The sequence below is a fragment of the Chinchilla lanigera genome, unplaced genomic scaffold (genome assembly GCF_000276665.1).
Source record: "Chinchilla lanigera isolate Chin_1 unplaced genomic scaffold, ChiLan1.0 scaffold00006, whole genome shotgun sequence".
NCBI classification, from domain to species: domain Eukaryota; kingdom Metazoa; phylum Chordata; class Mammalia; order Rodentia; family Chinchillidae; genus Chinchilla; species Chinchilla lanigera.
In genome coordinates, this window is record NW_004955407.1 from 14,454,819 (window position 1) to 14,468,388 (window position 13,570).

General features: G+C 35.8%; 1 protein-coding gene across 11 annotated transcripts in view; it reads right to left on the reverse strand.

Moving 5' to 3' along the window:
* Robo2 (roundabout guidance receptor 2) overlaps positions 1-13,570 on the reverse strand; it is a 1,247,873-nt gene that overhangs the window by 153,130 nt on the left and 1,081,173 nt on the right. For all 11 annotated transcript variants that reach the window (XM_013503739.1, XM_005375549.2, XM_013503734.1 and 8 more), the window contains exons 3-4: positions 5,929-6,086; positions 2,982-3,102 (exon numbers count right to left, since the gene is read on the reverse strand). In XM_013503739.1, the coding sequence (XP_013359193.1) occupies positions 2,982-3,102; positions 5,929-6,086 (279 nt within the window). The remainder of the gene's footprint in view (positions 1-2,981; positions 3,103-5,928; positions 6,087-13,570) is intronic.

Genomic DNA, 13,570 nt, shown 5'->3' on the forward strand with positions numbered 1-13,570 from the left:
CCAGTGTTTGTAAGGTGAGTTTACTAGAAATAGTATGGGTAGGAGAAGAGAGTAACCTCAAAATAAGAAGGTGGAAAAGGAGATATAAGTGAACCAAATAATTATATTCTGAAATATAAAGTAAAACAAAATATACAATAATACATCTATAAATAAAATAATAAGCACATATGTAGAAATACAGAAATAAATACTAGAAGTGAAGAATAAAAACAGACTTTTAAATATGTTCACTGATGAGGTATGTGTGTGTGTGTGTGTGTGTGTGTGTGTGTTGGAAAACTGGTGCATATCTTTGTATTTTGTTATGCTTTATAACACTAATGATGTACATTAGAGTTTGTATACATAAAATCTGACTTTCTGTATTACTTTATTAAACACTTAAAATGATTAGAAAATATATACATATTTTTGATTATTTAAAAATCACTCAGATTATGCATAGTAAACATTTGAAATTAAACCATATTTAAAAATTTAATGACATCCATGGGCATGGTGGTGCACACCTGTAATCCAAGCACTCAGAAGGCTGAGGCAGGAGGATTGTTGCAAGTTCGAGGCCAGCCTGGTCTACAAAGCGAGTTTAGTACTAGCCTGAACTGCATACTGAGACCCTGTCTCAAAAAGACAAAAACAAAAAAATTAATGGTGTTCAGAACTTCAACGCCAGTTTCACTGACTTTCGGATCTTTGGGACTTAACATATATAAACTGCAAGGATGTGTTCTTTATGAATTTATGTACTGTGCCATATATTTTACTATCATTTAAACTATGATAATATGTTTTAATTTTTATATTTGATAGTAGCCACTTTATAAGAATGATCATGGACAGAAACTATTGCAGAATCACCAGGAAAGTATGTAATTCATGGAGTATGATGCAGGAACTTTTTGAAAATTAGTTCATATAAATCATGTCTCATCAAAAGAGAAGAGTTTAACAATCTAAGTGAAAACTTCAAACTAGAATACTTCTAAGTCCAAACATATTTAATAAAGACACAGAATATTTGAAGAAAGGAGAAAGTTTATTCAAGCAGTGCATCTCAGAACGCAGATCATTATGGTATAAGAAAAATAACATTTATTCCTTTCTATGTCCTTTCGAGTTTTAAACCAATCACATTTTTTGGAGGAACTCAATATCATCAGTTGCTCTTTATGTATAATATATGTTAATGATTGAGTTGCAAAGAACATTCAAAGCCCTCTAGTGCAAAAATAGAAGTAATGTGGAGGCAGTGTGAAATGAAATCAGGTTTATAAACATTAGATAAGAAGTGATAATATTTAACAGTGGTGAAACATAAAGAGGTTTATTAGAAACATATCCTGGAGGTAAAAGCACCAAAATCAAACAAAAAAGGCTTCACCTTGAAGAGTAGACTGTTTATGCTATATTTTCTAATAATAGGAAGTCAGGGAAGGAAGGATTTCCCACACAATTTGTCATTTTATTTGGGCTATCTCTTCTATATTTCTATTTTTCTTCTGAGTTTCGATGTTGTTTTCTTATCAATAATGGAATTTTAGTTTTTCTCTTAATTTAATATTTTCTCTCAACTTGTAACACTGTAGGTCAGTTCTGAATAGTTTATACCAATAAATGTTTCTCAGCTTCCTAAATCAGTTCTTCCAGAGGAATTGCCTCTAGACAAATTCAGTCTCTTAGGTTGATAGTTATGGTCAAAATAATTTAGAAGTTGCCCTATAACTCGACGTGTTTAGGGGTCTCCGGCAGTTCTAATCATGTCTTTAGGGAAAGCAGGGTAAATATTTCATACTCCAGACACATTATTGGTAAGTCTAATTGCTTGGGTAATGACTTAAAACCTTTCAGTTTCCTTCCAAAAGCAGTGCAGTGCAGTGTTTTTATAATCCACAGCTTGTGTCAGTTAAAGAAAAATATCAATGAGTGTTTCCTTAAATAGACAACCTATACCTGCGGGCTTTCATTGCTAATGTTCAGTGACCACTACTTTCCTATCTTACCTGGCAAAACTGTATTTTATTCATTAGAGGGTAGAGTACTTTGTGAGTCTCTTAAGAGATAACCGCATAAAATTTAGGGGCAAGCTGATACTTGTCTGAGCTCTCCAGGACAAAAATTTACATGCATACTTTGAACAATTTTATTTTTACAATTCAATTCTTTTAACGAATTATGGGATTTCTCCTAGTTTTGTCATTTGGGACTTCAAGCTGCTTAGTATCCACAGGGAGTATTATGAGAGATTACACAGTACTCAGAGTGATTGAAAAGAGAAGCCTACACTCTGGTACATATTCATAAAGTGCAACCTTAGCTTTGGAAATGAAATGGAAATCACAATATGCCTCCTTCCTTGAAAGCACTTGCATGGGCTCCTCCTAAACTGTAAAAGAAGTCTCTTTAGGGACCTGTGCAGGACTTTGTGGCTATACTTGTGCATGTCCTGGAGTAATGATCAGAAACAGGATGGCATGCATAGAATGAGGGCATAGAAAAGCCCCTTAAAAGTCACAATCCTTTCTTGGAACTTGAAGTAATTACATAATATCTGCCACAGTGAAATCTACTAACCTACGATGACATACACAAGTATCTATGCGTGTGTCTGTGCATAGATAAATATGATAAATAGATCCAAGTGGAACAAGGAATACACATGAGATGGAGATAATATTTGAAACAGATTTTGAGAGCAGCAATTTTTTACATTTTGATGAAAAGTGAAATACTTTTAACTAGAACAATAAAGTTAGTGAACTAATGTTTTGTATTTTTTTCTTGACATCAATTTTTCATCAGACAAACTAACAGCACACACACACAAAATCTAGACAATTCTAATTGGTTATTGATGATCACAAGTAATGAACAATTGTTCATATACAGTCTGAAGATAGTGTTAAAAATATCTTAAAACACAGGAAGGGTGGACCATAAATAGCAATTATAACAACTTATAATTCCAAAGAGAGTTTTACCGAAGACAGTCAGCTCTGCCGGGTCGCTGTCTCTTTCTCCCACCATATTGGTGCCTACACAGGTATACATTCCTGCATCACTCTTTCTTGTATTGGAGATCATCAGTTTCCCACCACGAATCTGTTAAAATTAAACAAAAAGTAAAGAGAAAGGAAGATACAGGAAAGAGAATAAAAAGCCATTAAATAATTTGAATCTTAAACATATTTTCTTTCCAAAAGAAAGCAGCTGTATCTAAGACTCAAATCACTTTTACTACTTAGGCAACTGCAAGTGTGATTTATTTTACACCTACAACCTCAATATGAGTCTGCATATTAGGGAATGATTCTTTACAATAGTCCTTATTTCTCTTGCCAGGTCACATTTTGAATCATACGACAGTCTTGACTAAATTCCAAGTGTTTGTCTTCATGCTGAGATGCTGTTGAATGAATTGCTATTTTCATTTGTTATAACAAATATGATGACAGTCATTTACATTGGATAGTATAGTAGAAACCATGTGAAATGGATTCACCAACTATTTATCGAGCATTTATAAGGGCAAGATAGTATGTCAGGCATTTAGGGTATGGTAGCAAGCTAAATAGTGAAAATCTATGCCTTTGTAAGCCTTACATTTTGATTGCTAGTTTAATTATCTTTGTTTTATCTCAACTGTAATTAAGAAATAATTTTTTTTTAAGGAAGACAGGTTGGATAAAAACAAATGAAATTATAAAATCTACTCATTCTGATTAGGGGCACCAGTATAAATTGATGTAAGTCATAGCCATGAATAAGTGTTATCTAAATAAATATATCTTAAATGAGAAACATTTGTTGAGTGAATGAATAAAGGTAATAGTATAAAAATGTCTGGTAAAGGGAGTATTAAATCAGAATTAGTTTTAGGTGAATGAATAACGACTCATTAGTTTTTAATCATTGGTTAATCATGATGACTCATTAGTTTTTAATCATTAGTTGTCATTAGATTTTTAATTTAATCTAATGTAACATCCTTAACTTTACATGATTGAGCATTCTTACAGACATATGAGACGATAACATATTAGTTCATCAATTTTTTAATTTCATAGGTAAACAAATCTCATGTAGATTTGTTCTTATCAAAGATAGATAAAAACTGTAGTTCTGAAATTTGCCATGAAATAGAAAAAGATTTTCAGTATTTTTTTACATGAGAAGAAAGACCATCAGTACATCCTCATTTATATCCAGTATGTTATAATGGTAATTTCATAAAAATGATCATAGAGTTCATTTCTCCTCCCTTGAAACTGAGTTTGACAATATGACTTGACTGAGTAAATGTTTCACCTGAAAATAAAAAGGTGTTTTGACATGTGGATTTGCCTTTTTGTGTTGCAGCTGGACCCTGAGAGCATGGGGCCAGCCTGAGCTACCCTACTGAAAAGTTAGAAATGATGGATAGAAAGACTGAGGTATCTACCTGACAGTCAGCTCCTTTCCAGATGCAAGTAAGGTCATGCTAGATTATTCAAATGCTAATATATATTTAAACAAGCTGTGGAGGATGAAAAAGTCTAGCAGAGATCAAACATCTGATCAAGAAAGAACTATCAGCTTTCCTATAGAATAAGGGTCTTGAATAAATTATTAGCGTAAACCATTTAAATTTGGGGATGTTTATTACAGAGAAAATATCGAATAACACATTTTCAAAAGTTTGATACCCTAGCCTGAACCATTCAGAATCAAATTAACTTTGGGAATGTAGGTCGCCATAATGTTAACAGTAAAAGCCAAAAGAGATGAATATATGTTGTGATCTCTTAGAACTATGAGTTCTGTGTTATACTTTAATCTCAATGTGAAGATACGGTGAATCATCATTTATAAAAACATATTTTCAAACATAAGACTCAAATTATATGAACTTTTGATTGAAATAGCACAGCACATTTGCTCAGTGAAATAAGAAATTACTTGACATAAAATACATTCACTTTCAATTACTATTTGACTCTAAAATTTTACTACCAAATTTCAGAAGATATATTCTACTTCAATGGGTAGGTTCTTACATATAAATTTCACATACAAACATTAAATGGATCTGCTAAAAAATAAAAGGATTATACTCTACTCCTTATTTTCAATCTTAAATCAACTGATGAGCTTGATCTTATACTTTATTTGAAGGAAAAATATTTTCCCCTTTGAACTAAATTGCAGAATCAGTTTTATTGATATTTTACTTAATTATTTTAAATTTACTTTAAAATTGATTTATGCATAAATCTGTGATCTTATAAATATTATTTAATTGCAACAACTAGAATGAGTGAGATGTTCATCACCTCAAATTATTTCCTCTTATAATTTTGAAAATGGTGCAAAATGAGAAGTAGATAATATGGCTCATGGGGGCTGGGGATTTAGCTCAGTGGCACAGCGCCTGCCTGGCAAGCTTAAGGTCGTGAGTTCGATTCCTGATGCCAGAAAAAAACCAAAATCAAAAACAAAACAAAAAAAAAAAGTATGGCTCGTGGATATCATTTACGCTTAAACAGTAGTAAAGATGGCTTTGGAGACTTCAAAAAAAAGCAGAAGCATCAATGTCATACTGCAAAGGTGTATTTACCTATTCGAGTGGTACAATTATCAGCATATCACCTACACCTGATTTGTATAACTTGTCTTTGAAGCCTCATGCCAGTTTTATTTGTTTTTAATTTTATGAGGAAAAAAGTAAAACAAAATTTCATAGGAAAATAATAATAGTTAATACATTAAATATTGTTACCTTTAAAGTAGTTACTCAGAGATGATTTTTTAAAGTCCTTTCAAAATCCTTTAAATAGTAAACCCCATTAAATACCATTTTACTAACAATAAATTACAGAATAAAATATATTCGTATCTAGACATGGAATTCACACTTCCTATGTTAAACTTCAGTGCGGTTTAACTCACACTTATTCTCTCCTCCTTGTCGTCAATTCGGACTTTGTCCTTTTTCCAGTAGATGGTGGGCTCGGGGTGGCCCCGTGGGGGTTGGCACTCCAAGATCGCAGGCTCCCCAGCGGCCACTACCACGTCGGTGGGGTTTTGCCGGAAGTCATCTCGCAACACTGAAGAAAAATGATGACAATAACAGAAAACTGAATTTCAGTAACTTCAGTGTTTTCTTGCCAAGGGTAACTTCAAGTTTTACTTGTGCTAGTCAAACATTGCTTGAATATTTACTGAGGCCCTAGCCAGGCACATCTTAAAGTATTTTAGAACCAGAATCTATGTTTAATAACAGGAGAATGGATGACTCCATGATCATGTACTTTTGCTCAAAATTCCAATTTTAATACTGAGTCTGGGGATAAATAGACAATAAATATTTATGGTATAGTTTGGGATTTAATTAAAAATAAGGCACAGAATGATTTATGTACTATTAGTATTATCTATAAAGGAAAGACACACATACAGTTATGTACAAAAATACATTCAAGTAAATGTTAAAGCTATACTGAAACCCGAAGCAAGACATGTACAGAGGTGTGTGTGTATCTGTTCGTTCCGGTCCCTGAGGGAATAGAAGTGAGAACTCCCTGAGAAGAGCCTTCCTCATGATGCGAACATGGACAGGCACCACACTGCTTTCATTACCCTTCAGAAGACAAACTCATTGTTCACCCTTGCAACGCACTAGCACCCACATACACAGGCTGTATTCTCATTCTGTATGTTTCTCCACCTGCCGGGTGACATCTGGGCAGCGTGACATTCAGAGCAGAGATATCCCTTATAGCACTTTTGCCAGTCTGAATTTCCCCTCCTTTCATTAAGGAGAACAGCAGGTTGGACCTCCGTGGTAACCTCCTAAAATCTGGCACGCCTAGCTCTCCAAATGTCACCTATCTATCAGCGTTGGTTTTTCTGCTGCTGGGAAGCAGAAAAGCCTGGAGAAGCAACTTGGCCCCATCAGACTGTTGGATTATTTAGCAAATAACAGCTCTGACTATTTTAAGATGAATATTCAAAGAAGTAGAGACCAGGTAATGTACCATATCTTCCAGCTATCTCCGCTATCTTGTGCTGCCTTCACTTTTCCTATTATTTGACATTCCTACAAAAGAGAACTACATATAGAATAAAACAAACCTGTATGTACCTGTGTATGTGCACACATGGAATATTATCCATAAACATACTCGTAAGCACATGCATACAGTGTGTGTGTATACCTATGTGGTTTGTGCCGATGCGTGCACATATGTGTATTAGTGTGTGTATATATACATGTATGTGCAGGCTGAACTCAGCATTAGACAGCTTGTGCTTCCGTGTTATGTAAATTATCTCATGCAAGTGGGGATTAGGTCAAACCAACTGCCTTTCCTGTCCTGTAATGAGACCCACTTCAGCAGTTTCTTTGTTGTGAAAAGTCTCTAGGTTAATTGTCCTTCTCCAAATAAATAAAAATCTCTACCCTAAAGATAGCTTTAGAGATTCAGCAGAGTGGATTTTAGGGCTTTCTTTTCTTTTCTCTTCCAACACATCTTTTAACATGGTTTTCCATCTTAATGAAGTCATGGCCCTTTGTCAGATTAGACAACCTTGTTTCTTACTGAAGAAGTAAAAACATTCAGCACAAACTGTTCACTCCCAGCTTATAAACTGATTAACTGACTGCTTTTGGTGCTAAGAAAATGTGTTCCACTTTAGCACTGTGAACTTCATATTTTTGGTCCCCTTGTGTAACTGGCAAGAAAGGTGTGATTTATATGCCTGCGGATTTGCTTCTGAGTTGGCTTAGAGAAGGAAGCATTTCAGTGTGACACTCATGCAACTGATCAGAAGGGGTTAACACTGTTGTTCCCTTTTGCAGTTATATTCTCCAGGGAGAGCAAGCTGGTGACTCATTTATATTCTAAATACAGAACAGCTGCCTGTTTATGCAACGTTAAGAAGTGCAAAAATATGGTAACAGGGTGATGAACCCCCCTACAATATCCGGTACTGGCAACAAATGGTGTTTTGGCACACCTTCAATCTGCTCCAAAATGGCACATCTGGCAAGTTGAAGGGCCGTGTCCAGACCTGGTCTCCTAACAAATGGCATGCCAAAAACCCTTAGCTCAACTGGTACTTAAGACCATTGCAAATCATTCAGAGATGAACTGTTACATTGATTTGGAACGATCCAAATTAAAAGGGAAAGAAAGGACCTTAACAGGAGGAACAAAAAGATGAAAAATATCATAACAAACTCTAAGGACCACTAACCTCAAACAATATAACATGTGTTTATGCATTCACTAAAGGGAAAATGACTCCAATTTGTATGTGGAGCCAAGAAATCTAACATCAACCATAATTTTAGGCTTTCAAACTATTCACCCAAAGAGCAGGGTGAGATAATGGTATAATTGTACTGTACCCTCTGCAACTTGTAATATGCTCTTTAGGGTCTATGTATAACTCAGATCATTCATTTGTGCTTAGTGACCATTTCATTTACTCTAAGCCCTGGGGTAAAATATGTTCCTTCTCTGCTCAAATTAGAACTTTCAGGAGAAGTACATGACAGAATATTACTTCTGAGCTTAGATTGCAAAACACTGTGACTTCCATTTTCATTAGAGCTGTCTCTCTCTGCTCGAGTACTTCGTCTGGCATCTTGCAAGAGGCCATATTGCCTGATGGAGAAACTCTGAGCTACAGACTTGCAAGAGCTTCCAGCCTACACCAGCAACAAACTGAGGTCACCATTCCAACAGCTCCACAGGACCAAACTGCCACGGAGTCTTGTGACAATTTGTATAAAGATGCAATTTTTAGACCTTAAGGCTTTGTTTCTTGTTTCTTCCAAACTCCACATTCTTTTGCCCCCAACCCTCTCCCTTCTGTCCTAAATCACTAGTTTTCTAGGATTTTATGTTCAGTTGGAGCTAATCTTTAGTCAGAAGTTCCCATTTTATTTTATTAAAATAAATCAGCAATAAAGAATGAGGTGAGCCGCATGAGAAATAGGCTTCTGAAAGATACAACAGTGATTTCAGAAATTTCTGAACCATGGTGTACAAGGCATCCTAGTGATGTTATTAAAAATGTAAAGGGAAAACACATTATTGATAAAAGTATTCATGCACACCATTGCATAAAGAAAACCATCCTAACCAAACTAAATTGGCTGTGAGAAAGGTAATCTAAAAACAAATTATAATGACAAGCATGACTAGCAGCAGTTGAAAACCAAAAGTAACTAAGAGAACACTGAGCACAAGGCTCCTAGCAGGCAGAATGTGTGTGCATGCATATGTAAGTGCTGTGGAAGTTTGTGATACAGCCACATCCAGATTTTTCAAGAGAAAATTGAATTTGAGTCCCAAGCAGATGCATATTTTAGTTTACCAATGCAAAATTTTAGTAAATTATGATACAAGGACACCTAGGAAATTCTAGTCTTACATATAGATTGTGCTTGAAATTATGTGCTGGCTTTCCATAAGAATGGGGATTGACCCAAATATTCTCTGTCATTGAATTTCCAAGTTTTCTGAAATTCTTTTTGTTTGTTTGCCTTGACCAGTTAGAAAGCACACATGAAAATACTATTGATCTCTATTTTAAAAATAACTGCTCCAGAATAATGGCTAAAATTTGCCAAATACACAGTATATGCTGAATGCATAATCAGAGATGTGTAGTAGGTCATTTGAACCTGATCTACTTTGTCCTTTGAAACCAGTGTGTTTAACTATGCACAATTACTGTGCTATACTGATATGTAACACAATATGTTTCTAGTTCTATTATCTCCATTGCCTTACTTCATAATATTCTTATATCTTCTTATTTTTCCCTTTTCTCTGACATCATTGTAGCTATGATGTGTTTGCTAAAATGAGAATACAATCAGATGACATCTCAGACTTTGTAATGTTTCTTAGGATAATAATTCTGTCCTTAATAAGATTGCAGAGGTTCTTTAGAATTGATGCTTATATCTCCAGGCTTATCACAGATATTTTGCTATGGTTACACATTAGGCCTATACAGGAACAACTAATTATCACTGTACATGGGGTAAAAATGTTCTTTTTCCTGAAAGTATCTCCTGGCTCCTCACTTTTCCCTTAAACTTGCTTACTCTTTTTCTCAAAAGTCTACCAAAACCTCAGTGTCAGTTTCAGGCTCATTTACCTGAAATTTCATTCTCTAAACTGGACTAGGGAACCTACCAAGAAAGAACTACCATCCTGAAGGACATGAGAGGATTAATCAAGTCCTTCTCATTGGTTGACCAACTTAATGAAATCTTCTTCAAGAAGAATATTGCAGTCCTTTTTATTATATAATCTAGACCACAGTGGTTTAATTTGAAAATGTCATTTATGAGTCGGTGGGATGTAAGGGACAACCTACATGTTCTGACTACCTATATGCTCTAAAATGAAGCTCAGAGGTTTTAAACATATTAGAAAGCAATCTTGGAAGGAATGAGTAGATTTATTTGAAACAAAACTGGCATCATCAATTATAGTACAAAGTAGTCAATATAGACTAAAACAAAGATTGCCACCTCTGTAACTGTAGCATTATTTCCTTAACTCTTTCACCCTGCCAGCACCACCGCAGTCGGCTTAGACAAGGGTCTAGTGTACAGCTGAATAGCATGACGCTGAGGAGCTGCATTCCAATTGGGAAGGAAGCGCCCCATCTTCTGGACTAAATGGCTTTCGTTAGAAGCCACAATACAAACCTCATGGAGATCCATGTCAGGAATGAAGAGATCATGCACACTAGAGCATGAGCTTGAAAAGTCTGAGTTTCTTTGTGACACGAGTGGGCAATTTAATCCTGAAGACCGTTAATTTTCAACCTTCTCATTAGGTACCTCTTCACATTGAAGCCAGTTTCAAGAACATTTTTCCTTCCACCTGGAAGCCCTCCACAGTTCTAGTGCAATAACTGCATAATTTTGTGACCTTTTTATTGAATAATAAAACAAATACATAAAGAGGAATGGTGATTTTATATTTGGTGTGATCAAAATAGGGCCAGAGTGAACAGGTCAGCCAACAGTTAAAGAGCTGACTCAGTTCAATATTGGCAAAGAAATCCAAAGTGGTTTCTTCTATGCAGAAGGCAACTGGGGTAGAAGTAGCTCAGTGGGGAGATGTCCTGCTACTACTGTGCCAGCTGACACTCTGGTACCTTGCAGCCTGCTGAGAATTCCAAACGGAGGATCCCTCTCCCCCACCTCCACCAGGACTCTCTGGGTAAGCAAGTGGACTCAGTAAACGATCAAGATAAAGCCAGCAGTATGAATTGGAGCGTGTTGAATAAACAAGAATGCCCTCTGACTGGCTTATTTTCAAGTCACAGCATTTTGTGAAGGCTGGTATTCTGTGGGGAATGAAATACACAAACACACAATTCACACACGAGGAATAGCCAGCTTTGGGTTTCTTAGCCAAGTCTTTATTTTTGAATCCTTTTTTTAGCCCTGCTCTGTCTTCACCCGCAGTATAATTTGAAGTCCTGCTAAGAGTGCCAAGTCTTCCTTAATGTTTTCCATTAATGTTTAAAACTTGCTGAAGGATTCTTAGAAATTGCATGGAAACATTGTGCTGTCTATAATTTGTATCCATAACCTCTGTAATGCATATGTTCTCCTTGGGGACCTAGTGTTGAGATCATTCATAAACTTTTGGATCACATGTGGCACTGCAAACTGGTGACATCTGACCACAGCAGACTTGAGGCAGGTCTCTGGCAATCATTTCCTTTGCTTTGCAGTCAAGGAGCCAGCAGTTGGCACACCTTCAACACTTGGAAGTCCTATTTTTGGCAAACTCTAGCATCTGATATTTGACAAGGATCTGCATACCCTATCCATTAGCTTATGAAGAAGTTGTGGATTGAGGCTAATTAATGTTTAATCAGTTCCTCTGTTTTTTCTGTCTTAAAGAGCCACTGTCCACAAAATTATTCATGTGATACTGATGTCTCCAGAATCACACTATACTCAAAAGGGACAAGGGTGAGTTCGAGAATATGGCCAAATAAAGTACGTGAGGAAGAGAATGGTGTCTGGGAATGCAAGTATTAAACATTTGAAGGCAATGCAGTTCTATGTCCCCAAAATATTCTGTTCTCCCAAACAACTGCCTTTTAGTATCTGCTCATTTAGGACTAAGTCCAGTCTTGGTCATAAAAATGTCTATAACTATGAAGACAAGAAGATATATTTCTGTTAGAATAAAAAACTATACAGTCTAGTTTAGAAAATAGACAACATTAAATAGTATTGCCCAATCTGGTAGCTAGGGGAAATCCCAGGTTATTGAAGTTAATGTTACCTTAGCTTCCTTAGACCTGACTTGAGATAGACTAGGTAAATAAATAAATAAGTAATGAGGAAGCGAGAACACAAGTTTCATAGGATTTGCATTTACAGGATGATTACAAACAACCATCTGTCTGCTTTTAGATTCTCAATCTGTTTTCTTTCCCATGAGCCACAGGTCTTCTGCCAAAGTAGTCAAGCTGCTAGGTACCCGGTGGTCTTATTGCAGGTGTTTGGTATGATAGATTCTTCATGCACTATTTTTCATATCCCTCAACCAGCCTTATTATTCCCTCATTTGCCCCTCACCAGTTGACTAAAGAAAATGATTGTAAAAGGAGAAACTTCCACTTGTACATATTTATAAATATTTAAATTCAGAATATTCACTTATGTATACTTTTAATTTTAAAATGCATAGAAGTATGTATTTGAATTCAAACTTCAAGATTCATTACTCTCATATAGCTACATCTGTCAATTTGAATAAAGGAAATGAGGAATGTTATAGAGTAAATATTAATGTGCTGCTTTATTCTGGATCCCAATAGATTACAACTCTCCTCCCACCTTGTTAGTCCTTATCCAAAGGCATTAGCTTTTACAGCATTTCAGCACTGAGCAGTTCACAGGGTACTTGGTCTCAACAGCATTTTCCTCTCACTCCAGCCTCTGCTAGTATCAAGGCATTATTGCTCCACTATTTCTCTCCCATGGTGTATTCTGATGTGCATGATCAACATGAATTACAATGCCAAGTAACTGCCAGATGTCATGAGATATAAACTCCATAGTCTAGGGATTATTACACATTAGGGCACCCTACAGTGCAAGGGTGTCCTGGAATTTATCTGTTATTTATTACCTATTGGCAGGGTCTCAGAGTAATCTCACCCCTGCTGATGAAATGAGGGCTGAAAGGAGAAGAAGGCCAAGGTCAACTTTCTTTGTCAAGAATGCTAGTTACTTTGAAACTACTCCTGCTTTATCTTTGTCCCTTGCACAGTACCTAAAACTCAACAACTCTCCAAATAAAGGTGACACACATTATAATGCCTGTATGGGCTTTCAAATGGATTCTTTTTATTTGACAATTTTTGTCATTTCACTTGTTTTAAGAACATATTTTCAACCATAACTACTAGAGGCTCAATTACAAGGGTTTATTTGAGCCTCACAACAATCTTTAAGTTTAAAAATGAATAGCTTGGGTCTGGGGATTTAGCTCAGCGGCAAAAGCGCCTGCCTGGCAAGTGCAAGGTC